Genomic DNA, 26,893 nt, shown 5'->3' with positions numbered 1-26,893 from the left:
GCAGAGTTGTTGCTTTTAAAGCTTGTGTAATCGCAGTAGTCAGGACCTAGGGAGTTGCTGAGTTTCTTGCTCAGCTTCTCTGGCAGGGACAGCTGAGAGAAGCAGCCATGAACCCCTAAAGAGTCCCTGAGTCTGGATCAATTAATGTGCTGAGCCAGGAGATTATGGTGCCCCTGCTGATTATTTCTGAAGGCACAGCATTGCCAGATGAAAAGCTCAGAATTGCACGTTTTAATAAAGATTGTTAGGAACCCATTAAGGTCACATCCTGTGTCTCTCCTCTGCCAGACACCCTGCAAACTGGGGAATCTGAGTCCCCTTACAGCTTCCTGCCCCATCCGTGGGTTTGTGTTCCCACCAGTTATTTTCCACCTCCCCTTCTGCTCATCCTGTGTGGCCATTTACAGGTTTTTCTTTCTGATTTATGCTCTTTCAAGGTGGGTTTCTGTTAGTTCCTACCCTCCTACGACACCACTGATTTCCTGAGCTGGGTTCATGGTGAGTTTGTGTTCTAGGAAGAGCTGACGTGCTGCACTGTGGACTGGCTGCTGGCACAGAAATACAGAGTTGAGTCCGCTGCCTCGGTGGAGTTGATTTCCAGGCTGCAGGGTGAGTTTTGTGGGCACTCAGCTGAAAATCGCTGTTTGAACACTTCTGTATCTTCCACAGTGTCTTGATTCTGTAAGTAAACCAAAAACTCGAATGGTTCTTCCAGCTTCTTGCGATACCAGTAAACATGAATATGTCCTTTTTTGGGGACACAATCCATCTTTGCTTTCTCGTCTTTTCCTTTGACCAGATGACTTGGACTCTGGATGACCTCGGTGTCCATGGACCCTGTAAGGAAAGAGACAGATGGTGTGGTGAAAGCCCAGGAGAAAGGCTGATTTTGCAGCCACAGGAGAAAGTCCTGAGACTGGAATCCAACAACTTCACAACAGGGACTTACCTGCTCCCCAGAAAAAAAAGGTCACACAGCACAGGAGGCTGAAGCACATGTCTGGATCAGGGACGAAGCAGGGCGGTGACTTTTTCTCCAAGCTGCCTCATCCCCCTTCAGCACTTCCTTGTGACGTGGTCGGTTCACAGGGTCATTGCAGTCCCTGTGTATGTCAGTCTCTAACATTTCATAGGCTGCGAGGGCAGAGAAAGCTGGTGAAACAACTAGTCTGAATTTGAAACTGCTTTGTGTTTCTTTTTCCTTATTCTTCTCTCTCATCAGTCTTTAAAAAATAGAAGTCATTTCACATCAGTAATTTATTTGCTTTTTTAACTTGTCAATCTGCCTTTTCCCCTCCTCCCTTCCCTCTTAGGCAATGAACAATACACTTTGCTATATGTCAATCATAGCTTCTATTGCATTTACAAAATCGTATAGCAGCTACTTTATGGTAAAAAAACAAACTTAGAGCTCTACAGATATTCATGGTAAACATGCAATACATCTAGAGAAATAACAAAATGAATGATCTTGCCTGGAACAATCAGTTTAGGAGACAGACTTTCACCAAGAATTTTCAAGTCTCCGTGTTATTTTTCTAGATTCTTGTCTTTCTTTCTTTACCTATCTTGGTAATAGTAACATTATCTTCCCTATTCTCTCTCTTTTCCTAAGTTTAAATGACTTTCATCAAATTTCATGAAAGTATCTTCTGTGATTTTGATTAGTGCTGCATCGAATACATAGATGATAGTACAAAAATAGGAATGCTCTTTCTATTGGTTTAACTTATGCATGATCATGGTATATAGCTTCACTTATTTCAGGTTTTTAAAATGCTTTCCCTAAAATGTAATACTTTCCTGAATTAAATAATCATTTACCTAATAGATTTTTTAGTGTATTTTATATATTGTTATAATTTGTAAATGGTCTGTATCTTTAAAAAATATTTTTTGACTGTTGCTAGTATATGGAAATAAATTGACTTTTTAAGTTTATGTTAAATTCAGTTCAGTTCAGTCGCTCAGTCGTGTCTGACTCTTTGCGACCCCATGAATCACAGCATGCCAGTAAACTTATTAAATTTGTTGTTATTAATAATGCAATTCTTCTTTAGATTCCTTTGGTTCTTCTTCTCAATTTTCCATCTGTCTTTAATAATTTCTTTGCTCCTTTCCTCATTCTCACCCTTTTTTCTAATTCTGTTGGCTAGATATTCAGCATAGTCATGACCAGAAACAGTGGCAGACTGCATTTACTTACTTATGAATTATGTTTGACCCAGACAGCTACAGGTACTAGATATGTGGTAGATGCTATGGAGGGTTAAAAAGTGTAAGATTAGGCCCTGCTATTAGAGGAGTTATTGGCATGCCAGGATATTTGCAAATCATTCTCCCAACTATTACTGCACCAGGTCCTTCTCGACTGACCCACAGGAAAGCCAAAACAAGAGATGCCCAGGTTTGTAGGAGAGAAGAGATTTGTCTGCAAGGCAGTCAGCCAAGCAAGGAGTTGAGAGATCTTCTGCCGATTTTTTTGTGCTGTTTTTGTTTTTCATAATGAGTTGACTGAACTTAATATGAAAATTTTGGATATTAATTCTTTACTGGCTATATCATTCACAAATATTTTCTCCCATTCAGCAGGTTGTCTTTGTCAACATTTTGTTTGTTTGTTTGTTTGCTTTTGGCTGTGAGAAAGTTTCATGCTTAATAAGTTTCCCTTTGATTATTCTTGCTTTTGTTTCCTTTTCCTGAGAAGACAGATCTCAACATTTATTGCACAACTTATAGCAGAGAGTGTTCTGTCTGTGTTTTTTCCTAGGAGTTTTATGATTTTTGGCATTACATGTCTGTCTTTAATCCATTTTGTGTTTGAATTACTGTATGGTATGAGGAAATGCTCCAATTTCTTTTCTTTATGTAGTTGTCTAATTTCACCAGCACCACTTATTGAAGAGAATGTCTATCTCCAAACTGTATATTCCTGCATTCCTTGTCATAGTTTAATTGACCATATTTGTGTGGGTTTATTTCTAGACACTCAGTTCCTTGTTTGGATCAATGAATGTGCTGAGCCAGGTCATCAGGGTGCCCACAGAAGATGATGACCTGCCAGTTATCTGTATTTCTGCAGGCACAGCTTTGCCAGATGAAAAGCTCAGAACTGCATATTTTAATAAAGATTCTTAGGAATCCATCAAGGTCACATCCTGTGTCTTCTTTGCCAGATATCCTGCAAACTGGGGAATATGAGACTCCTTACAGCTTCCTTCCCCATCCTTGGATTTGTGTTCCCACCAGCTATTTTCCACCTCCCCTTCTGCTCATCCTGTGTTGCCATTTACAGACTTTTCTTTCTGGCTAATGCTCTTTCAAGGTGGGTTTCCGTTAGTAGTTCCTACCCTCCTACGACACCACTGATTTCCTGGGCTGAGTCCACGGTGAGTTTGTGTTCTAGGAAGAGCTGACATGCTGCACTGTGGACTGGCTGCTGGCACAGAAATACAGAGCTGAGTCCGCTGCCTCGGTGGAGTTGATTTCCAGGCTGCAGCGTGAGTTTTTGGGGCATTTAGCTGAAAATCGCTGTTTGAACACAGCTGTATCTTCTATAATTTCTTCATTCTGTAAGTAAACCAAAAACTCGAATGGTTCTTCCAGCTTCTTGCGATACCAGTAAACATCAGAGTGTCCTTTTTTGGGGACACAATCCATCTTGGCTTTCTGGTCTTTTCCTTTAACCAGATGACTGGGACTCTGGGTGACCTCAGTGTCCATGGAGCCTGTAAGGAAAGAGACAGAAAGTTCACAAAAAGCCCTTGAAGGAGGCTGATTTTGCAGCCGCAGGAGAAAGTCCTGAATCTAGACGCCAAGAAATCCACCTCACCTGCTCCCCAGAATAAAAGAGCCACACAGCACAGGAGGCCGAGGCACATGGCTGGCTCGGGGAGGAAGCAGGGCAGTGGCTTTTCCTCTCAGGCGCCTCATCCCCCTTCAGCACCTCCCTGTGACGTGGTGGCTTCCTGTGGTCATCACAGTCCCCATGTACATGAGAGGCTAGCTTTTCACAGACTGGGAGGGCAGGGGAAGCTGGTGGAACAACTAGTGTACATTTCAGACTGCTTCAATAGTCTTTTTCCTGATTCTGCTCTTTCATCCTTTCTTTAAAAATAAAATCAGTTACACATCAATAACTTACTTGCTTTTCATTTTGCCAGTTTGCCTCCTCCCCTCCCCCCTTCCCTCTCAGACAATGAACTACACAACTTGCTCTATGTCAGCCTTAGCTTCTACTGCACTTACAAGTGAATACAGCAGCTATCTTCTACTAACAAGCCAAATTTTGAACTATACAAAAGAAATATTTGTGATGGATATATAAAGCATCTAGAGAAATAATAAAACGAGTCATCTAGCCTGAAACTGTTAGCTTAGGAGACAAATTTTCTCTGAGAATTTTTAAGTCCCTGTGTTATTTTTCTAGATTTTATCATTCTTTCTCTACTACGTCTAGGAAAGCATAATCCTAAAGTTCAAGTTTTAACTCACTTTCCTTCCATTATCAGTTTTAGACTTATGTAAGAATCTGTAAATTATATATTAATCAGTGTTTTATGTCTTTGAAATTTATCTAAGGGATTTATTCTATTTATACTTTTTCTGTCATTTTTTAATTCAGCATTATGTCTGTGATAATAATTTATGTTTTTGCAGAAAATTTTATATAATTCACTTTTGCTAATATGTGCATGCCTGCTCATTCCCTCAGTCGTGTCTGACTCTTTGTGACCCCATGGACTGTAGCCCACCAAGTTCCTCTGTCCCTGGGATTTTTCAGGCAAGAATCCTGGAATCGGTTGCCATGTCCTCCTCCAGGGGATCTTCCCAACCCACGGGTCCAACCTGCATCTCCTGTGTCTCCTGCAAAGCAGGTGGATTCTTTACCCACTGAGCCATCATTAATATATAAGGTTCCATTTATTATTAATAGTTCGTCAGAATTTATTATCCATTCTTGAGTTAATGTACACTAGTTTTCTCCTCTAGATTTTGGTGCTAGTACAAACAGGATGGCATTCTTATATCTTTCTTTACATACCAACGTATAATATTTCTCTATACCCAGGAATATAAAATTGAGCCTTAGAGTCACCATGTCAACTCTACATGCTAAGACAAAATGCTTTCCAAATTAAAATGAAGTTGCTTAGTTGTGTCTAACTCTTTGCGACCCCATGGACTGTAGCCTACCAGGCCTCTCCATCTGTGGAATTTTTCAGGCAAGAATACTGGAGTGGGTTGCCATTTCCTTCTCCACTGGATCATCCCAACCCAGGGATTGAACCTGGGTCTCCAGCATTGCGGGCAGATGCTTTACCATCTGAGCCACTAGGGAAGCCCCAGGAAAGCTCTAAATTAAGCCAGATAAATAATCCCAACAGCTGTTGTGTGTTTTCTTGGGTTGCACATCTAAAATTCAATTGGTACTATTCTTTCTAATTTTTTAAATTTCTGACTGTGCCAGGTGGCGTGTGGTTTACTAGTACCCTGAACAGGGATAGAACCAGCGCCTCCTGCAGGGGAAGCCCAGAGTCTTAGCCACTCGTCTGCCATGGAAGTCCTGGCACTTATGTTCTTTTAACTTTGCCAGTCTATTAGGATAAAATAGTATATCACTCGTTTTAGTTTGCATTTTTATGATTTTTCAGTTTAGTTCAGTTCAGTTGCTCAGTCATGTCTGACTCTTTGTGACCCCAAGGACTGCAGCATGCCAGGCTTCCCTGTCTATCACTAACTTCCAGAGCTTGCTCAAACTCAGGTCCATCAAGTTGGTGATGCCATCCAACCATCTCATCCTCTGTCATCCCCTTCTCCTCCTGCCTTCCATCTTTCCTAGCATCAGGGTCTTTTCCAATGAGTCAGGACTTCATATTAGGTGGTCAAAGTACTGGAATTTCAGCTCCAGCATCAGTCCTTCTAATGAATATTCAGGACTGATTTCCTTTAGGATTGACTGGTTTGATCTCCTTGCAGTCCAAGGGACTCTCAAGAGTCTTCTCCAGCACCACAGTTCAAAAGCATCCATTCTTTGGTGCTCAGCTTTCTTTATGGTCCAACTCTCACATTCATACATGACTATTGGAAAAACCATAGCTTTGACTAGACAGACCTTTGTTGGCAAAGTGAGTGTCTCTGCTTTTTAATATGCTGTCTAGGTTGGTCATTGCTTTTCTTCCAAGGATCAAGAATCTTTTAATTTTATGGCTGCAGTTACCATCTGCTCTGATTTTGGAGCCTAAGAAAATAAGGTCTGTCACTATTTCAATTGTTTCCCCATCTATCTGCCAGGAAGTGATGGAACCGGATACCATGATTGATCTCAGTTTTTGGAATGTTGAGTTTTAAACCAGCTTTTTCACCCTCCTCTTTTACTTTCATCAAGAGGCTCTTTAACTCCTCTTTGCTTTCTGTTATAAGGGGGTGTCATCTGCATATCTGAGATATTTCTCCCAGAAATTTTGATTCCAGCTTGGACTTCATCCAGCCCAGTGTTTCACATGATGTACTCTGCATATAAGTTAAATAAGCAGGGTGACAGTCTACGGCCTTGATGTGCTCCTTTCCCAATTTTCAACCAATCTGTTGTTCCATGTCCAGTTCTAACTGTTGCTTCTTGACAGGCATACAGGTTTCTCAGGAGGCAGATCAGGTGGTCTGGTATTCCCATCTCTTTCAGAATTTTCCACAGTTTGTTGTGATCCACACAGTCAAAGGCTTTAGTGTAGTCAGTGAAGCAGAAGTAGACCTTTCTCTGGAATTCTTTTGCTTTTTGATTTAATATATTTTTTCTGTTTATAGGCCACTAGTGTTTTTAGTACACTGCTCTTTGCCCATATTTCTTTTTGAATATTCAGCTATTACTTATTCCTTACATATTCCTGGTAGCAAACTTTGTCAGTTACATGTGCTGCTAATATCTGTTCAATCTGTGCTTGTCTTTCACTCTTTGTAATGCCTTTTTTTCAGTTGATTCCTAACTTAGTTGAGTCTACATTCTCTTTGGGGAGGGTATGCATTTAATTCTTTGTAATTATGCTCTTGTACCCCAAGATCATAAAGATATATTTACAAGTTATTTACCAGACAGCTAACATTTTAAAGTTATGTGTAAGCATTTGATTCTTTAATAAAGATTATTTTTGCTTAGGCTGTGAAAATGAATTTAAATCCATACTTATTTCTGTGGATAACAGCTTGTCCCAGAAGAACATTGCATTATTCCCCTGCATACCTCCAGCTCTGGCTCTATCATATATAAAATGCCTACTTAAACATGCTCCCCTTTTAAATCCATGATTTTAGTTTGTTTATTTATGCTTTTTTCATTATCCTAAATTAAGAAATGATTTGATAATTCAATGAGAAATCACCGTACTTTGTCCCTGTTCAACATTATTTTCTCTATTCTCTGTGTTGTCCACTTAAATTTCAGATGACTTTCATCAAATTTCATGAAAATATCTTTTGGGATTTTGATCAGCCCTGAACAAACAGATGATAGTGCAGAATTAGGAATACTCTAAGGGCTTCCCTGGTGGCTCAGAGGGTAAAATGTCTGCCTGCAATGCAGGAGACCTGGGTTTGATCCCTGGGTCGGGAAGATCCCCTGGAGAAGGAAATGGTAACCCACTCCAGTACTCTTGCCTGGAAAATACCATGGACAGAGGAGCCTGGTAGGCTAGAATCCATGGTGTCACAAAGAGTCGGACACGATTGAGCGACTTCACTTTCATTTCACTTTACCATTGGTTTTACTTATTCATGATCATGGTATATATTTTCACTTATTTCAGATTTTTAAAATGTTTTCCTTTAAAATTTAATCCTTTTCTGAATTAGTCTCATTTACCTAATAGATTTGTTTTTATGTATTTTATATGTTATGTATAATGTATTTTATATATGTATGTATGTATTTTATGTATATATGTATGTATGTATATAATGTATTTATATATGTATGTATTTTATATGTTAGAATTTTTAAATGATCTCTCTTTAAAAAATATTTTAACTGTTGATAATATATGGAATAAACTTTTTATATTTATATTAAATTCAATGAACTTATTAAATCTGTTATTATTAATAATGCAATGCTTCTTTAGATTCCTTTGGTTCTTCTTCTAAACTTGCCTTCTGTCTTTTAAAACTTATCTTCCCCTCCTTTTCTCATTTTCAGCCTTTTTTCTTGTTCTACGGGCCAGAATTTGGCAAAATCTTCATTAGAAATACTAGCGCCATTCATTTACTTATTTATCAGTTATATTTGACTTGGAGAACTACAGGTGCTAAATATGTGGTAGATGCTATGAGGGTTACAAGGTATGAGATTGCATCCTGCTATTAAAGGAGTTAGCCACATGCCAAGGTGAAAGTGACAGTGATAGTCGTGTCTGACTCTTTGCCACCCATGGACTGTAGTCTGCCAGGCTCCTCTGCCCATGGAATTCTCCAGGCAAGAATACTGGGGTGGGTTGCGTTGCCCTCCTCAGGGGATCTTCCCTACCCAGGGATAAACGAATGTCTCTTACATCTCCTGCATTGGCAGGCAGGTTCTTTACCACTAGTGCCACCTGGAAAGCACATCACTTTCCCAACTGTTATTGGCCCAGGTTCATCTTGGCTGACCCACATGAATCCAAAACACTAGACGCCCAGGTTTGCAGCAGAAAGTGAAAGTGAAAGTCGCTCAGTCGTGTCCGACTCTTTACGACCCCATGGACTATACAGCCCTTGGAATTCTCCAGGCCAGAATAGTGGAGTGGGTAGCAGTTCCCTTCTCTAGGGGATCTTCCCAACCCAGGGATCAAACCCAGGTCTCCCACACTGCAGGTGAATTCTTTACCAGCTGAGCCTCCAGGGAAGACTAAGAATACTTGAGTGGGTAGCCTATACCTTCTCCAGCAGATCTTCCCAACCCAGGAAATGAACTGGGGTCTCCTGCATTGCAGGCGGATTCTTTACCAGCTGAGCCACAAGGGAAGCCCGTTTGCATCAGGGAAGTGGTTTATTTGCAAGGCAATTAAGCAAAGAGATGAAAGATCTTCTGCCCATTTTTATTTATTTATTTATTGTTTATTTGTTTGTTTTAAAGATGAAATTTATTTCAAAAGTTCTTATATAAGCCAATTATGAATAAACTTTTATAATGAACTTCTCAAATCTTTTTACTATCTACCTTTCTGGCTCAGCTGGTAAAGAATACGCCTGCAATGTGGGAGACCTGGGTTCGATCCCTGGGTTGGGAAGATCCCTTGGAGAAGGGAAAAGCCACCCACTCCGGTATTTCTGGCCTGGGGAATTCCATGAGCTGTATAGTCCATGGGGTCACAAAGAGTCAGACATGACTGAGCAACTTTCACTTTCTTCTTGGGATAGCATTGTTATGATAGTATTACATTTTCTTTTTATTCAAATGAACTGTTTTAAAGATTAATGATTATTAGCAAATCTTGATGCAAGATAAACATGATACTATAAAATTACCATTTCCTATCAACTATCTAAAGTAAAAAAGTATTTGGTACTAAGTGTTCTTATGTTCAAATTCTAAAAGTAATTTTTAGTCTCAAGGGAACTTGGTACTCCCAGACTTAAAAAAATTTTTAATGATATTTACATAATACATATATTTTTCATCACTAAGTTCCTCCTCATCACTGAAGTATGTGCTTTTCTTTATCCTTGGGAGTCTTGAATCATCTGATATTGAAGGACCTCCTGAACTGGGTTTCCATTTTTTTTTTGGTTCTTCTTCAGTTTTGGCTTGCTGGAAAGCTATAGCCTGACTGAGGCTGTCAAGAGCAGGATCTTCCCCTTCATCTTCACTTTCTTCTACTTCAATTTCTTCTTCTGGCTCAGGAATTTTCTTTTTTTTTTTCTTTTTCTCTTTCTTCTTTGGAGGTTCACGTATTCCAAGCATATTTTTAGGACAGGCATAACTTAAGTGTCCACTTTCCCCACATTCATAACACTTAGATTTATCAAAGTAGTTTCGTCTTCAGATGAACTCAGCTGCTCTTCCATTGTCAATAGCAATGCTTGCTTTTATCACTCTACCAAATAACTGTTTGTTGTTTATTGCCCTGGTACAGTTTTGTGCAGAGTCTTTATCCAAAAATAAAATAAATGCAACCCCTTTACTCCTCCTGGTATCTTTATCTTTCATTATAGTAACCACTACAACTTTGCCATACTTGGAAAATATCCGATATAAGTCATTGTTGGTCAGGGAAAAGGGCAGATTGGATACATACACTGTGCTTTTACTTGGGGCCAATCCACCACTCATTTCTTCAAGTGGGGCGGGCCCGGGGGATAGGGCCAGAAGAGCGTGAGTCCTCAACTCACTTGGGGCTCAACCCCGACCGTTTGTCGCTCCTTGTAGCTGCCTCGGCATCATGGGTCCTGGGACGGGTCAGGCACAGGAGACAAGAAGGTAGCTAACATCTTCTGCCCATTTTTAAAATTGTGTTGTTTCTGTTTTTCATATTGAGTTGCCTGAACTTTATATATTTTGAATATTAATGGTTTACTGATTATTTTGTTTGCATATATTGTCTTCCATTCAGCACGTTATCTTTTTCTTTCATCAGTGGTTCTCTTTAGTTTGTTTTTGCTGTAAGAAGATTTTAAGGTTAATTCAATCGCATTTGTTTATTTTTGCTTCTGCTTTCTTTCCCCAGTGAGACAAATCTGAACATTGCTACAATAGATGTCAAAGAGTGTTCTGACTGTTTTTTCTTCTAGGAGTTTTATTGTTCCTGGCCTGCATGTCAGTCTTGAATCCATTTTGAGTTTATATATGTGTCTGGGGTCTGAAAACTTTCTAATTTCATACTTTTATGTAGCTGTCCAGTTTTACCAGTACTACTTATTGAAGACAATCTTTTCTAAGTTGTATATTCTTGAATTCTTTGTCATAGTTTCACTGACCAAGTTTTTGTGGGTTTATTTCTAGACTCTCAAGTGTATGTCCATTTTTGTGGCAATACCATTCTGTTTTGATTATTATAGCTCTGTATTAATAATATTAACTGAAGTCGGACAGTATGACACCTTTAGCTTTGTGGTTTTTTTTTTTTTTTAATTCTCTTTTTACTTTCTGGGGTCTTTTTACTATCTGGGGTCTTCTGTGCCTTTCACATAAATTTTAGAATTATTTGTTCTAATTCTGTGAAAATTGTTGTAGGCATTTCAATAGGGACTGCATTAAATCTGTAGTACAGACCTTTTAGTAATATTAATTCTAGAAATGGCCCATGAGAGGAACAAGAAATGAATTCACAGACTTGACCAGCAGAGATGCAACACCCAAATTCTTCTTTGCAAGTCACGTGCTTTGCAGTCAAATATTCTCCTTAAATATAGTTAACTTACTGGTTTACTTTTACAAGCAGAAAGTATCTCGTCTTAACTCTTCCAGTATGTTTGAATTGGTTTCTTTCACTTTAAAGCAGAACAATACTAACAGGCACACAGAAAATGAGGCTGCTCTTGTGATCTCAGGTATAGTTGCCAGCGAACACTAATTTCTGGAAAAGGTGTTTTTCTATAATATATTGCGGTTGAGACATCCATTGAGAAATGTAAAGACTAAATCAAAGTGGGATAATGCAAAGTCTTGGAAGAAATATTTTAATAAATAAATTCCATATGAGTATTAAAAAGTACATTCATAATACATGTCTTAAAAATTTAGAGAAAACAAAAAAGTTCAACAAAATATGTGCTGGACATATTCAATAAAAAACATACAAAGCAATGGTAAAAGAAGTTAAAAAGACCTTAGTAAAATAGCATGGAGGTATTTTGGGGGAGGGGGAAATAGTCTGTGTCTTGATTCTCATGCTGGTGGCACGGATTGAAAACTTGTCACAATGTACTGAAATGTGGACCTAAATTGGTGCCTTTCGTTTTGGTGTGTTATGCCTCAAAGTTGCTTTTAAAAGTTGCGCCATCGCAGGAACCTGGTTGGGGAGATGCTAAGTTTTCTGCTCAGTTGCTCTGGCAGGGACAGCTGAGAGAAGCAACCATAAACCCTGAGGAGTCTCTGGGTCTGGATCAATGAATGTGCTGAGCCAGGCGATCAGGGTCCCCACGGAAGACAGGGGACCTGCCGATTATCCTGACGTCTGAAGGCACAGCCTTGCCAGATGAAAAGCACGGAACTGCACGTTTTAATAAAGATGGTTAGAAACCCATCAAGGTCACATCCCATGTCTCCTTTGCCAGATACTCTGCAAACTGGATTCTTTACCAGCTGAGCAACCCGCTCCAGTACTCTTGCCTGGGAAATCCCATGGACGGAGGAGCCTGGTAGGCTGCAGTCCACGGGGTCGCTAAGAGTCAGACACGACTGAGCGGCTTCACTTTCACTTTCACTTTCTGCAAACTGGGGAATCTGAGACCCCTGCACAGCTTCCTTCCTCTTCCTTGGGTGTGTGTTCCCACCAGTTATTTTCCACGTCTCTTTCTGTTCATGCAGTGTTGCTCATTTACAGATTTTTCCTTCTGGCTAATGCTCTCTCAAGGTCAGTTTCTGTTAATTCCTACCCTCCTACAACACCACTGATTTCCTGAGCTGGGTCCACGGTGAGTTTATGTTCTAGGAAGAGCTGACGTGCTGCACTGTGGCCTGGCTGCTCGCACAGAAATACAGAGCTGAGTCCGCCGCCTCGGTGGACTTGATTTCCAGGCTGCAGGGTGAGTTTTTGGGGGCACTCAGCTGAAAATCGCTGTTTGAACACAGCTGTATCTTCTGTAATTTTTCCATTCCACAAATAAACCAAAAGCTCAAATGTTTCTTCCAGCTTCTTGTGATACCAGTAAATAAGAGTGTCCTTTTATGGGGATGCAGTCCATCTTTGCTTTCTGGTCTTTTCCTTTGACCAGATGACTGGGACTCTGGGTGACCTCAGTGTCCATGGAGCCTGTGAGGAGATAAAAGTTCACAAAAAGCCCTAGATTTGGCAGCCATAGGAGAAAGTCCTAAAACTTGAATCCAATACATTTGCCTCACCTGCTCCCCAGAGAAAAAGAGCCACACAGCACAGGAGGCCGAGGCACATGGCTGACTCCAGGAGGAAGCAGGGCAGCGCCTTTTCCTCTCAGGCGCCTCATCCCCCTTCAGCACCTCCTTGTGACGAGGTCGCTTCCTGTGGTCACCATCCCGGGTACCTGAGACTCGAACATTTCATAGGCTGACAGGACAAGGAAAGCTGGTGAAACAACCAGTATGCATTCCAAACTGCTTTCCTTTTCTGTTTCCTGAGTCTGCTCTTCCCCCACTTCTTTAAACATAAAAATCATTTCTTATGAATAATCTGTTTGCTTTTTGAATTTGTCAGCTTGCCCTCTCTCCTCCTCCCTTCCCTCAGACAATGAACCATATCACTTGGGGTCTGTCAATCGTGACTTCTACTGCACTTACAAAATGGCATGGCAGCTACTTTATGTTAACAAACCAGATTTTGAACTATACAAAAGAAATATTTGTGATGAACCTGCAATAGATCTAGACAAATAATAAAATGAATGATCTTGCCTGAAGCATCAGTTTGGAAGGTAGATTTTCCCAGAGAATTTTTAAGTCCTTGTTATTTTTCTAGATTCTATCATTCTTTTCTACCAGGTCTAGGTAACCATAATCCCGAAGTTCAAATTTTTACTCACTTTCTATCACCACTTTTAGATTTATGTAAGAATCTGTAAATTATTTATTAATCATGTTTTATGTCTTTGGAAATTATCTAAGGGGTTCATTCTATTTATATCTTGTTCCAGTAATGTTCTTTTTTGTTCAATAGTGTGTCTGTGCCAGTAATTCATGTTTTGCACATAATTTTAGATAATTCAATTTCATTAGTAAGTAGAATTCCATTTATTAGTTTATCAGAATTTATTATCCATTCTTGAATTTATTCACAGTAGTTTTTTCCTCTAGATTTTGGTACTAGTACAAACGGGACTACATTCTCATACCTTCCTTTATAAACCAAGTTGTAATATTTCTCTATACCTGGGAATATAAAAATTGAGCCTTAGGGTCACCACGTTAACTTTACATACTAAGACAAAATACTTTCCAAATTAATTAAGTCAAAAGATCTCAAGAACATTTTAGTGTGTTTTCTAGTGTTACACACCTAGGACTCAATTGGCACAATTCTTTTGCCAGTCTATTAGGATAAAATGGTATCTGACTATAATGTTAGTTTGCATTTTTATGATTGTTAAGGAGGTTGAATATATATATTTTTTTTCTGTTTACAGGCCATTACTGTTTTCTGTACACTGCTATGCCCATATTTCTTTCTGGTTTGGTAGCTATTACTTATTCGTAACAGTTCCTTATATATTCTGGTTACCAAATTTTGTCAGTTACATTTGTTACTAATACCTTTTGATTTTGTGACTTGCGTTTCACTCTTTGTAATTTTTTTAAATATGTTTATGTATTTCTTTGGCTGCTCAGGGTCTTGGTTGCAGCCTGCGGGATCTAGTTCCCTGGCCAGGGGTGGAACCTGGGCCCCCTGCATTGAGAACATCCTGTCTTAGCCAACAGACCCCAGGGAAGCTCCTGGAGTGTTTTTTATTGATATTTCTAATTTAGTTGGGTCTAGATTCTTTTTATGGAGTGTACACATTTAATTCTTTATAAGCAACGCTTTCATAATCCGAGGTCATAAAGATAAATTCACAAGTTATTTATCAAACAGCTGACATTTTGAATGTTGCACTAAAGCACTTAATTCTTTTATAATGTATGGAATTTTAATTTTTAAAATCTTTTATAACAGCTTGTCCCAGAAGAACATTTTGTGTAGTGCCTTATTCCTCTGCATACATGCAGTGATGGCTCTATCATATATAATATGCCTATATAAGCATGCTGCCCTTTCAAGTCTATGATTTTCCATTTGTAAATTCTTATGCCTTTTTCATTGTTCTAAATTAGGAAATGGTTTGGTGATTCAAAGAGGAACCACCTCACTTTCTACTTGTTCAATATTATCTTCCCTAGTCTCTTTATTACACATAAATTTCAGTTTACTTTCATCAAATTTCGTGAAAATACCTATTGTGATTTTGTTTTGTGCTGCATTGAATTCATAGATAATAGTGCAGAAGCACTACTGGTTTAATTTTTTCATGATCACGGTATAAATCTTCACTTATTTCAGGTTTTTAAAATGTTTTCCTTTAAGATTTGATATTTTTCTGTATTAAAGTCTCATTTACCTAATCAATCTGTTTCACGTATTTTATATGTAATTTAAGAATTTGTAAATGGTCTCTCCCTAAAAATATTTTTAACTGTTTGTTGCTAGAATATAGAAATAAACTGACTTTTTATATTTATGTTAAATTCAGTACTTATTAATTTGTTGTTGTTAATAATGCAATACTTTTCTAGGTTCCTTTGGTTCTTCTTCTAAATTTGCCATCTGCCTTTAATCACTTTTTTCCCTCCTTTTCTTATTCACACTCTTTTCTCTTGTTCTGCTGGTTTGAAATTCAGCACAATCTTGACTAGAAATTGTGGTCACATTCATTTACTTATTCATCAGCTATGTTTGACGTAGACAACTACAGATACTGGATATGTGGTAGATGCTATGGGGGTTACAAAGTGTAACATTAGATCTTACTATTAAAGGAGTTACTGGCGTGCCAGGATATCTGCAAATCATTATCCCAAATGCTACTGGGCCAGGTTCATCTTGGCTGACCCACAGGAAGACAAAACACTAGATGCCGATGATTGGAGCAAGAAGAGGTTTGTTTGCAAGGCAACAAAGCAGGAGATGAGAGATCTTATGCCCAATTTTTAATTGGGTTGCTTGTGTTTTTTAAATTGAATTGCCTGAACTGTTAAGATATTTTGGATATTAACGCTTTACTGGTTTTATTATTTGCAAATATTTCCCTCCATTCATCAGTTCAGCTTTTTGTTTCAACAACGTTTTTTTTTCTCTCTTTTTTTCTATGAGAAGATTTTAATCTTGATTAGGTCACATTTGTTTATTTTTGCTTTTGTTTCTTTCCTTTGTAGAGACAGATCAAAAGATACATTGCTACAATAGATGTCAAAGAATGTTCCGCCTGGGTTTTCTTCTAGGAGTTTTATGGTTTCTGGCCTTACATGTTGGTCTTTAATCCATTTTGACTTTATATTTGTGTATGGTGTCAGAAAATGTCCTAATTTCATTCTTTTATGTAGTTGTCCAGTTTTAATAGTACTACTTATTGAAGAGGAAGTCATTTCCAAACTGTATATTCTTGCACTCTTTGCCATAGTTTCATTGACCATACATGTTTATTTCTGGGCTCTCAGTTCTATGTCCATTTGTGTGCCAGCACCATTCTGCTTTGATTATTATAGCTTTGAGCATTCACTGACATCAGAGATTGTAATCTCTCCAGCTTTGTTCTTTTTTCTCTTGATTGCTTTCACTATCTGGGGTCTTATGTGGTTTCATACCAATTTTAGAACTATTTGTTTTAGTTCTGTTCGTAGGCATTTTGATAGAGACTGCAGCAAATCTGTAGTACAGACCTTTGAACAATATTAATTATAGAAATGGCCGGTGGGAAGAATAAGAAATGTATTCACAGACTTGACCAGCAGAGAGGCAGCACCAAAATTTTCTTTGCAAATCATGTGTTTTGTCAAATATTCCCCTTAATTACTCTTAACTCACTGGCTTATTTTCATAAGCAAAATATATTTCTTCTTAACTTTAACAGTATGCTTGATTTAGTCTCTTTTACTTTAAAGCAGAGCAATACTAACAATCGGGCACACAGAAAATGAGGCTACTTTTCTGATCTCAGTTTTGGCTGCCGGTAAACACTAACTTCTGGAGAAGGTCTTTTCTATAAACCTCTATACTGAGGTTTAGACATCAACTGAGAAATGTAAAGACTAAATCAAACTGGGAAAATGTAAAGTCTTCACAGAAAATATTTTAATAAATAAATTCCTTATGGGTATTAAAAAGTGCATTCATAATATATCTCTTAAAATGATTTTATGAAAAATTAAGAAAACTTCAACAAAATATGTGTGGGACATGATCGATCAAGAAAAATATACAAAGCAATAGTGAGAGAAGTTAAAAGGACCTCAGTAAAATACCATGGGGGATGTTTTGGGAAGGGGGAAATGTTCTGTCTTGATTGTCATGCTGGTTACATGGGTGTAAAATCTTGTCAAAATACATCAATATGTGCCTAAAATGGGTGCATTTTGTTGCGGGTATGTTATGCCTCAACGATGCTTTTAAAAGTTCCATGATTATAGGAATCTGGACGAAGGGAGTTGCTGACTTTCTTGCTCGGTTTCTCTGGCAGGGACAGCTGAGAGAAGCAGTGATGAACCTTGAGGAGTCTCTGGGTCTGGATTAATGAATGTGCAGAGCTGGGTGATCAGGGTGCCCAGGGAAGACAGATGACCTGCTGATTATCCTTATTCCTGAAGGCACAGCTTTATCAGGTGAAAAACACAGAACTACATGTTTTAATAAAGATTGTTATTAATCCATCAGGGTCACATCCTGTGTCTCCTTCGCCAGATACCCTGCAACCTGGGGAATCTGAGACCCCTTACAGCTTCCTGCCCCATCCTTGGGTTTGTGTTCCCACCAGCTGTTTTCTACCTCTCTTTCTGCTCTTCCAGTGTGGCCATTTACAGATTTTTCCTTCTGGCTAATGCTTTCAAGGTGGGTTTCCGTTAGTTCCTACCCTCCTACGACACCACTGATTTCCTGAGCTGGGTTCATGGTGAGTTGGTGTTCTAGGAAGAGCTGACGTGCTGCACTGTGGACTGGCTGGCTGGCACAGAAATACAGAGCTGAGTCCGCTGCCTCGGTGGACTTGATTTCCAGGCTGCAGGGTGAGTTTGGGAGGCACTCAGCTGAAAATTGCTGTTTGAACACTTCTGTATCTTTCACAATGTCTTGATTCTGTAAGTTAACCAAAAACTCAAATGCTTCTTCCAGCTTTTTGCGATACCAGTAAACATAAGTATGTCCTTTTTTGGGGACGCAGCCTATCTTTGCTTTCTGGTCTTTTCCTTTAACCAGATGACTGGGACTCTGGGTGACCTCAGTGTCCATGGAGCCTGTGAGGAAAGGGACAGAAAGTTCACAAAAAGCCCTTGAAGGAGGCTGATTTTGCAGCCGCAGGAGAAAGTCCTGAATCTAGACGCCAAGAAATTCACCTCACCTGCTCCCCAGAATAAAAGAGCCACACAGCACAGGAGGCCGAGGCACCTGGCTGGCTGGGGGAGGAAGCAGGGCAGTGGCTTTTCCTTTCAGGTGCCTCATCCCCCTTCATCACCTCCGTGTGACGTGGTGGCTTCCTGTGGTCATCACAGTCCCCATGTACATGAGAGGCTAGCTTTTCATAGACTGGGAGGGCAGGGGAAGCTGGTGGAACAACTAGTGTGCATTTCAGACTGCTTTAATTTTCTTTTTCCTGATTCTACTCTTTCACTATTTCTTTAAAAATAAATGTTATTTCCATATTAACAATTTATTTCCTTTTTTAACTTGTAGATTTGCCTCCTCCCTTCCCTCTCAGACAGTACATAGCTTGCTGTTACCAATAATAGTGTCCACTGCACTTAAAAAATCATAAATCTGCCTCTTAAATTAAAAAATTAAATGTTGAACTTGTGCAAAATAATATTTATGATGAATATGCAATGCATTTAGGGAAACAATAAAACGAATCCTCTTGTTTGAATCAATCAGCTTAGGAGTTAGATTAATACTAATAATTTTTAAGCCCCTGTGTTATTTTTATAGACTTTATTGTTGTTTTTCTACCATGTCCATGTAACTACACACCTGAAGTTTATATTTTTATTCACTTGCTTTTCATTACAGTTTTTCTCATTTATGTAAGAATCTGCAAATTTTGTATTAATCAATGTTGTATGTCTTTTAAATTTATTTGTGGGAGTTCTTTTTCTTGGCCATGCTCTTTTTCCATTCAACATATGCCTATGTTATTAAATCATGTTGTCTCATGTAGTTTTAGATAAATCAGTTTCACTAATACATAGGATTCCATTTATTAGTTTGTCAGAATCTATTATCCATTTAACCTCATGCACCCTAGTTGTTTTGTTTTTTTAACCCAGATTTTAATGCTACTATAAATAGGACTGTATTCTTATACAATTCTTTACATACTTAGGTGAAAGTTTCTCTATACCTGGGATTGTAAAAATTGAGCCTTAGGGTCACCATGTCTATTTTACATAGCAAGACAAAATGGTTTCCAAATTAATTAAGCAAGTAAATAGTCCCACAACAGTTTATCAACTATATTCAAATGTTCCTCCTCAGCACTCAGTTGGCACGCACTGTTCTTTTAATTTTGTCAGTTTATTAGGTTAAAGTGGTATCTCACTATAGCTTTAGTTTGCGTTTTTATGACGGCTAAGGAGATTGATATTCTGAATTAATACACTTATAGGCCACTGGTTTTTCTGTACATTGCTCTTTCCTCATATTTTTGGTAGATTAACTATCATTTATTTGTGTTATGCCCGATGTCCGAATCCCCAAGCGGGAAGAGAGAAGGCTTCCAAGACAATGCAACTCGCAGGAAGGGAAGTTTATTACTGACTTGAGCCAGGACTCTCCGCCCGCAACCAACACAGTGGTGCGGGTCACAGAGCCCCGAGCCCAAGCTGTTACACAAATTTATAGGGTGAGAAGCGGATTTGTTACACGTTTGCAAAGCAATTTCATTGGTCAATATTTTCCCGCGCGCGGGACTTTCCTGGAGGTTTCCGCCCCGTTCCTAATTTCCTAATTGGCAAACATCGGTCAGTGTTAAGTGAAAGCTAATTGGTCCTAATTGGAAAACAGTGGTACCAAGTAGGAAGGTCTACTCCTAATCTAAGCTGTGTTACTTCTGCTGGCCTCACAATTTGTAACAGTTCTTTATATATCTCAGATACTAAACTTTGTCATTTACATGAATGCTAATATCTTTTCAATTTGTGACTTGTGTTTTTACTCTTTGTAAATTTTTTATTGATATTCCTTATTTAGTAAAATCTATCATTCTTTTTTTGGGAGGGTGTGAATTCTTTAATTCTTTATAAGCAATGTTTCCATAGCTCAAGTTCATAAAAATATACTTCTATAATATTTACCAAATAGTTAATAATTTAAATGTTGCATTTAAGCATTTAATCTTTTTAGAATTTTTTTTTTGCTTTTGTTGCAAGAGAGTTTAGATTAATTTTTCTTCCTGTGGAGAACTACTTGTCCCAGAAGAACTTGTATATTGCATTACTCCCCTACACACCTGCAGTGGTGGCTTTACTATATACTAAGTGCCTATATATGCACAGTGCTATTTTAAATTTATGATTTTCCATTTGTCCACTTAGTTATAAAAAATTAGAAAATAATTTGGTGATTAGATTGCAAATTCACATCACTTTGTAATTCTTTAATATTATCTTAAGTATTCTTTCCTCTTTTTTCCACTTAAACTTTTGACTACTTTTGTCAAATTCCATGAAATTCCTTTTGTGACTTTGTTTAGTGCTGTGGGGAATACATAGATGATAGTGCTGAAATTGGAATACTTTTAGTACTGGTTTAACTTATTCATGATCATGGCATATAACTTCACTTGTTTCAGATTTTAAAAGCCTCCCTCTGAAATTTAATAAATTTCTGAGTTGTTTATCTTTGTATAGATTTAGGTGTATTATCTTTTCTATTTTCTGTTACTAAATGATCTCTCTTTAAAAATCTATTGCTAGTATATGGGAATAAACTGACTTTATGTTCATTTTTGTTAACTTATTAAATGGTATTATAAATAATGCAATGCTTCTTTAGATTCCTTTGTGCCTTCTTAACTTGTCATCTGTCTATAATCACTCTTTCCCCCTTCTTTTTTCATTCTCACGCTTTTTTCTTCTTTTACCAGGCTGGAAATTCAGCACAATGTGAAATAGAAATAGTGATGACATTCATTGACTTACTTATCAATTACATATGACCAGAACAACTACTGGTACTGTATACTGTGATACATGCTCTGGGGATTAGGAAGTGTAAAATTAGATCCTGCTATTTTCAAGACCTATTGTCATCCCAGGATAGCTGCAAATCATTCTCCCAACTGTTTCCAGGTTCATTTTGCCCTAAGTACAAGGAGCCAAACTGCTGAGACTCTGATGCTTGCAGCAAAGTAAGGTCTTCTTCTCAAGCCAGCCAAGCAAGAGTATCACCCGCCCCCCTACCCCGTTGGGCTGACTCTGCGACCCATGGACTGTAACCTTCCAGACTCCTCCGTCCATGGGATTCTCCCGGCAAGAATACTAGAGTGGGTTGTTGTTTCCTTCTCCAGGGGATCTTCCCGACCCAGGAATCGAACCCAGGTCTCCTGCATTGGCCTGTGGGTTCTTTACCACTGAGCCACCAGGGAAAACAAGACCTCAAATCCGCCTCCACAAAGGCAAGGGGCACAAGGTATTTACAGGGTCATGAATGAAGCATGACCTGATGGTCTGAGATATGGGTTTCCCTGGTGGCTCAGTGGTAAAGAAATCCGCCCTGCCAATGCAAGGGATGGGGGTTCAATTCCTGGGTTGGGATGGTCCCCTGGAAAAAGAAATGGCAACCCACTCCAGTATTCTTGCCTGGAGAATCCCACGAACAGAGGAACCTTGTGGGCTACATCCATAGGGTCACAAAGTGTCAGACACGACTTAGCTACTGAACACGTGCACATGGGGAGCCTGGGGTGCTGGGGAAGCCTGGGGAAGGGTGACTGAAAAAAACGTGCATGCATTGTCCTTCTCTGCTGGGGTAACTGAGCTATAGCCCCTGCCTGTTCACCATAGAAGTGCTCAGCAAATCTGAGAATGTAGTCTTGGGTCCTCTGAGGTCAAAAGGTACCCAAGCAGACACTTGTGCTTCCCCAGGAGGAGGGTCACTGGTTCTAACCAGTCTCAACCAGTTCGGCTGAAACTAGACACAGCGGACTCTGGGCTCTGCTGCACTATGGCAGTTTCCTGGAAAATAACTCAGGCAAACATCTTATTCAGGATACATGCCACTTGGAGGCCAAGCAAGTCTTAAAAACGACCTTGATTAGTGAAGGCAGGTGCAATGGATTTGATTAATTCTTACTCACGCTTCCACAGCCACTACCTAAAGGATCTCACCTGAGTTTCCAGAATGATATCAGACAACTTCTGGAAGGTTGGTGCTGCTCTCTATGCTCCGAAGTGTTTTACAGAAAGATCCACATCACCCCCTAGTGGTCAAGTGAATGTCGCTCAGTCATGCCCGACTGCGACCCCAACCACCATACAGTCCATGGGATTCTTCAAGCCAGAATACCAGAGTGGGTAGCGTTTCCTTTCTCCAGGGGATCTTCCCAACCAAGGGACCGAACCCAGGTCTCCCGTATTGCAGGTGGACTCTTTACCAGCTAAGCCATAAGGGAAGCCCAAGAATACTGGAATGGGTAGCCTATCCCTTTTCCAGCAGATCTTCCCAACCCAGGAATTGAACCGGAATCTCCTGCATTGATGGTCAGGGAGGCCTGGCCTGCTGCGGTTCATGGGGTCGCAAAGAGTCGGACACGACTGAGCGACTGAACTGAACTGAACTCCTGCGTTGCAGGAGGATTCTTTGCCAAAGTGAAGCCCTGATAACTCTGACTGACTGACTGACTAGATGGTCAAAGGGGCACACTTCTCACAGGCCTCTGGTCTCCGTGGTCTTCACCTCCTGTGTGGCGAGTGGGCAGTTGCTTTCTCCACACTGCAGAGGGGCAGCCAGACATCCCAAGAATCATCAGGACTAGGAAACATGCAGCCATCTGTGTGGTGACCTGCTGGAGTACTGTAGAGATTTGTTACTAGTACTTAGTTATATAGTCACTAATCCAGTATTGCTTGGTGTTATTGATCAGTTAATTAAATTTAATCTCTTAGGGCCACATTCAAGGTGAGTGGGCTCCTCAGATCTCTGTCCTCAGTTCTGTGATCTTTTCTTTGTATATTCTGTCATCAAGGGATCAAGAAGGCACTTTCATCCTTCCAATTATGGAAATTGTCCCAAATTTTTACCTTCATCCAGGTCCATTTTTTTGAGCCCCTGACTCCTACATACCACTGCTTTCTGCATATTTCTGGTCAGATTTCTGTCTCAGAGGCATCCCCAATGTCAAGAAAATCATGATCTTCTTCCCACTTGGTCATCCTGATTCATCTGACTTGTAGTCAAAACCTTCCTCTCCAGCTATTGCCTTTTGTGATGAATTAGTTACCCACGTCTTTGATTTTATTTCCTAATTATGTTTTAAAGCTCTAATTTCTCTGTTTTCTAGCACTGCTACCATCATCATCCTAGCTTCAATATCCATTCGGTTGTTTGTTTTATTGTCTCTCCTTTTTGATCTCACATGCGTGTTGTTGTTTAGTCACTAAGTCATGTCTGAGACTCTTTTGTGACCCCATGACTGCAGCACACCAGGCTTCCCTGTCGCTATCTCACTGAGTTTGCTTAAACTTAGATCCACTGAGTCGGTGATGCCATCCAACCATTTCATCTTCTGTTGCTCCCTTCTCCTCTTGCTCTCAATCGTTCCCAGCATCAGCATCTTTCCAAAGAGTCAGCTCTTCAGCCCCGGTGGTCAAAGTATTGGAGCTTCAGCTTCAGCATCAGTCCTTCCAGTGAATATTCAGGACTGAATTCCTTTAGGATTGACTGGTTGGATCTCCTTGCAATCCAAGAGACTCTCAAGAGTTTCCTCCAGCACCACAATTTGCAAGCCTCTCTCTAACACTCTATATTTTTCTAAGCATTTTATATTTTGCTAACCAAATGGATATCAACTTACATATAATTGCGTCTTGCTCCATGTTTCTTGATCACAAGTAAATCAATGTTTATTGATTACAGATGTTTCTTCTCCAGAGTGTATGTTAATATATTTTGCTTATTTTTACTGGGCTATATAAGATTTATGGTCAATGTGTGATATTTTTTTTTTCCTAGAAAAGGATTTTTCTAGGGGTTTACACTCAGTGCTTCACTTACTATCTTGTGACTTCCAACAGAACTTTCTAGTTTTGCAGACAAGCCTTGTTGTCTGAAGTCTTTCTTATTTATCTTCTCTGTCTTCTCTTCCCTCTGGTCCCTTTGTGAAGGTTCTGGGCATGCTCTGTACTTGGGTGTAGAGGGCTGCCCCGTCCAGTCCTATTATATTCTTTTATCAACCTCAATACTGAATATAGCACATCCCTGAATTCTTTCATGAGTGAACATCTCTACTTGGCTGGCTAATGATTCCATTTGTCTTGAGAGTCTAGGATGGTGACAAGAGTGCTGAATTTTCTTGGAGGAAAAAAACTCTAGCGCTTATTATAAAAGTGTTAGTTATTCAGTCATATCTGACACTTTGTGATCCCAAGGACTATAGGCTGACAGGTTCCTCTGTCCATGGAATTCTCCAGGCAAGAATACTGAAGTGGGTTGCTATTCCCTTCTCCAGGGGAACTTCTCAACCCAGGGATCAATTGAACTCCCATCTCCTGCAATGCAGATGGATTCCTTATTGTCTGAGCCACGAGGGAAACCCATTATAAAAGTACTCAGTGTTTATAGAAGCATTTTGGGATCTACCTATAAGATTATGTGTCAGTTTATCTGCGAACATATGATTAGCATATGGGAGAATCAGGAAAAAAAAATCTAGATTTTATAATTTTCAGCCCAGGGAACTTTCCAGGTTGGTTGGCCATTTATAGGCCTAGCCCCATTTCCATATGGCTAGTTCTCAAACACCATACCTTCTCCCCACTCTGTACTCAGACATTTTCTCTTTCTCTCTCTACACACACAGCCACAGATGACTCAGTCAGTGAGGCTGTGGCTTTTCTCTCTCCACACCTCCCTCCACAGGGCCGCATGGTTCAGTGGGATGGGGAAGGGGGCTGCTACCAAGATTCTTGTCTGGGTCTCTGATCTCCACCCAGCGCTGTGTCTCTAGCACCACAGAAGTAGAGGCTGCTGTCGGCAGGATCCACACTTGTCACCATCAGAGATGAAAATGTTAGGTTTGGCTGACTGATGGGAAGCTTGTCTTTGTTATAACCTTGTTCGTATGTGGCATCAGTGCCCTCATTAGAAGTTGCCATCAGCACGAGGCCTTGTTTCGGGAGCTGACGGTACCAGAACACACTTGTGGCTTGGAAGTCCACTGCACGGCACTGGATGGTCACAGAGTCGCCACTCTTCCTGACAGCTCTGCGGGGCTGCTGAGAGACGAGAGCGCCAAGGCCAGAGCCTGCGGAGACAGAGGTCAAGGAGATGAGAGCCCAGCAGGACAGGAAGACACGACCACAGGCAGAGAACCACAGCCCTGCTCACTTGCTCACCTTTCTCCCGGCTCCAAGGGAATCCTGCTAGTTTTGTGAAATCACCCTGTCCTAATTCTCAGGCTTATCATCCCCCATCTCTCCTGACTGGTGGCTCCTCACTTTGCCCTCTACACCTCCAAAGAGAGTGGATGTCCCCTCCCATTTTGTTCAGCATAGAAAAATCCACAAACTTAAGGAATCCCCTGGTGGCCCAGTGGTTAGGATTCAGTGTTCTCACTGCCAGCAACCAGGTTCAATGGCTGGTGGGGGAACTAAGAGCCCACAAACCAAGCAGCCAAAAAAGCTTCAAAAATTATAGACGTCCACAATCCCTGGCTATCACTTCACTCATGCCAACACACACACACACACACACACACACACACACACACACTTGACCAAGCTACTTAGCTAATAAGGCTCGTACTGGGTCCCAGAAGCAGCAGAAGCACCAGCATCTTCAGGAACTGGCCTCACACCACACCTCTCTGAAGAAAGATATGACCTTGCCCTTTCTTTCTCCACCCCTAGAAGGAGGGCTGACTGTCTGCATAATTCTAAGGATGCTCTAATCTGCCCTCTGGTGGTCATCATTGCCACTGATGCAGGATCCACCCCTCTTTCTATCAAGTGAAAATGAAAGTTGCTCAGTCATGTCCAGTTCTTTGTGACCCCACAAACTGTAGCCCGTCAGGCTCCTCTGTCCATAGGATTCTCCAGGCAAGAATACTAGAGTGGATAGTCATGCCCTTCTCCAGGGGATCTTCCTGACCCAGGGAGTGAACCTGGGTCTCCTGGACTGCAGGCAGATTCTTTACTGTCTGAGCCACCAGAGAAGCCCCTTTCCATAAAAGAACCATTCAAACATTGCTGGAAGGAACCTCAGAGATATTCTAACCCAACTCTCAATTTTATCGGCCAGAAACTGAGACCTAGATCATTGTAATGATATTAATTTCTTAGCCTTATGTAAAGAAATGGCTATGTTTGTGTGGTAAATGACATTATTGCTAGTTCTTTACTTCTGTAATGTACCCTCAAAGTAATCAAGACAACTCATGCTTGTTAATCACTAGAACCATAGATGAACGTAAGGACTACTAGGCTAGAAGCTCAATGCTTCTTCACACTGAAAAAGAACACTTCCTCATCTTCTCAATGAGGTATTTATTTCATGAGCATCTTATGCCAGTCCCCTCATATAATGGACTGAATACTAAACATATCTATGTATTATATAAACACACATCTCTTTATTATAGTCTGAATGTGGTATAAGTGATGCTATGATTTTTGAAGCTGGGTCATAGGTAGCCTTGTAGATCCCTCCAGGGTCTCTTGAATGCTCAATCTAGGGGAAGCCAGCCACGAGATAATCATTTTCACTACCCCGAGGCCACCATTCTGCAAGGAAACCCACCTAGCCACATTGAGGGGCTGAGGATAGAAAGAGAGACATGCTAG

General features: G+C 40.1%; 1 long non-coding RNA gene, 1 pseudogene and 2 gene segments (V, D, J or C); 1 reads left to right on the top strand and 3 right to left on the bottom strand.

Moving 5' to 3' along the window:
• Positions 1 to 487: 487 nt before the first annotated feature.
• Positions 488 to 19,664, top strand: LOC122438759. Its single transcript, XR_006268621.1, has 5 exons — positions 488 to 609; positions 2,986 to 3,500; positions 17,368 to 17,509; positions 17,814 to 17,980; positions 18,099 to 19,664. It is a non-coding gene; the product is annotated as an uncharacterized LOC122438759 (long non-coding RNA).
• Positions 512 to 1,152, bottom strand: LOC122438754. The segment is given in 2 exon segments: positions 512 to 837; positions 950 to 1,152. Coding segments are annotated over 2 exon segments (375 nt in total).
• LOC122438753 lies at positions 3,394 to 4,279 on the bottom strand. The segment is given in 2 exon segments: positions 3,394 to 3,728; positions 3,833 to 4,279. Coding segments are annotated over 2 exon segments (375 nt in total).
• LOC122438742 lies at positions 9,149 to 10,357 on the bottom strand (annotated as a pseudogene).
• Positions 19,665 to 26,893: the final 7,229 nt, after the last annotated feature.

This window comes from Cervus canadensis, chromosome 3 (genome assembly GCF_019320065.1).
Source record: "Cervus canadensis isolate Bull #8, Minnesota chromosome 3, ASM1932006v1, whole genome shotgun sequence".
In the NCBI taxonomy this organism is placed as follows: domain Eukaryota; kingdom Metazoa; phylum Chordata; class Mammalia; order Artiodactyla; family Cervidae; genus Cervus; species Cervus canadensis.
Note: the sequence above shows the minus strand (reverse complement) of the source record. Positions and strands in the feature narration are given on the sequence as shown.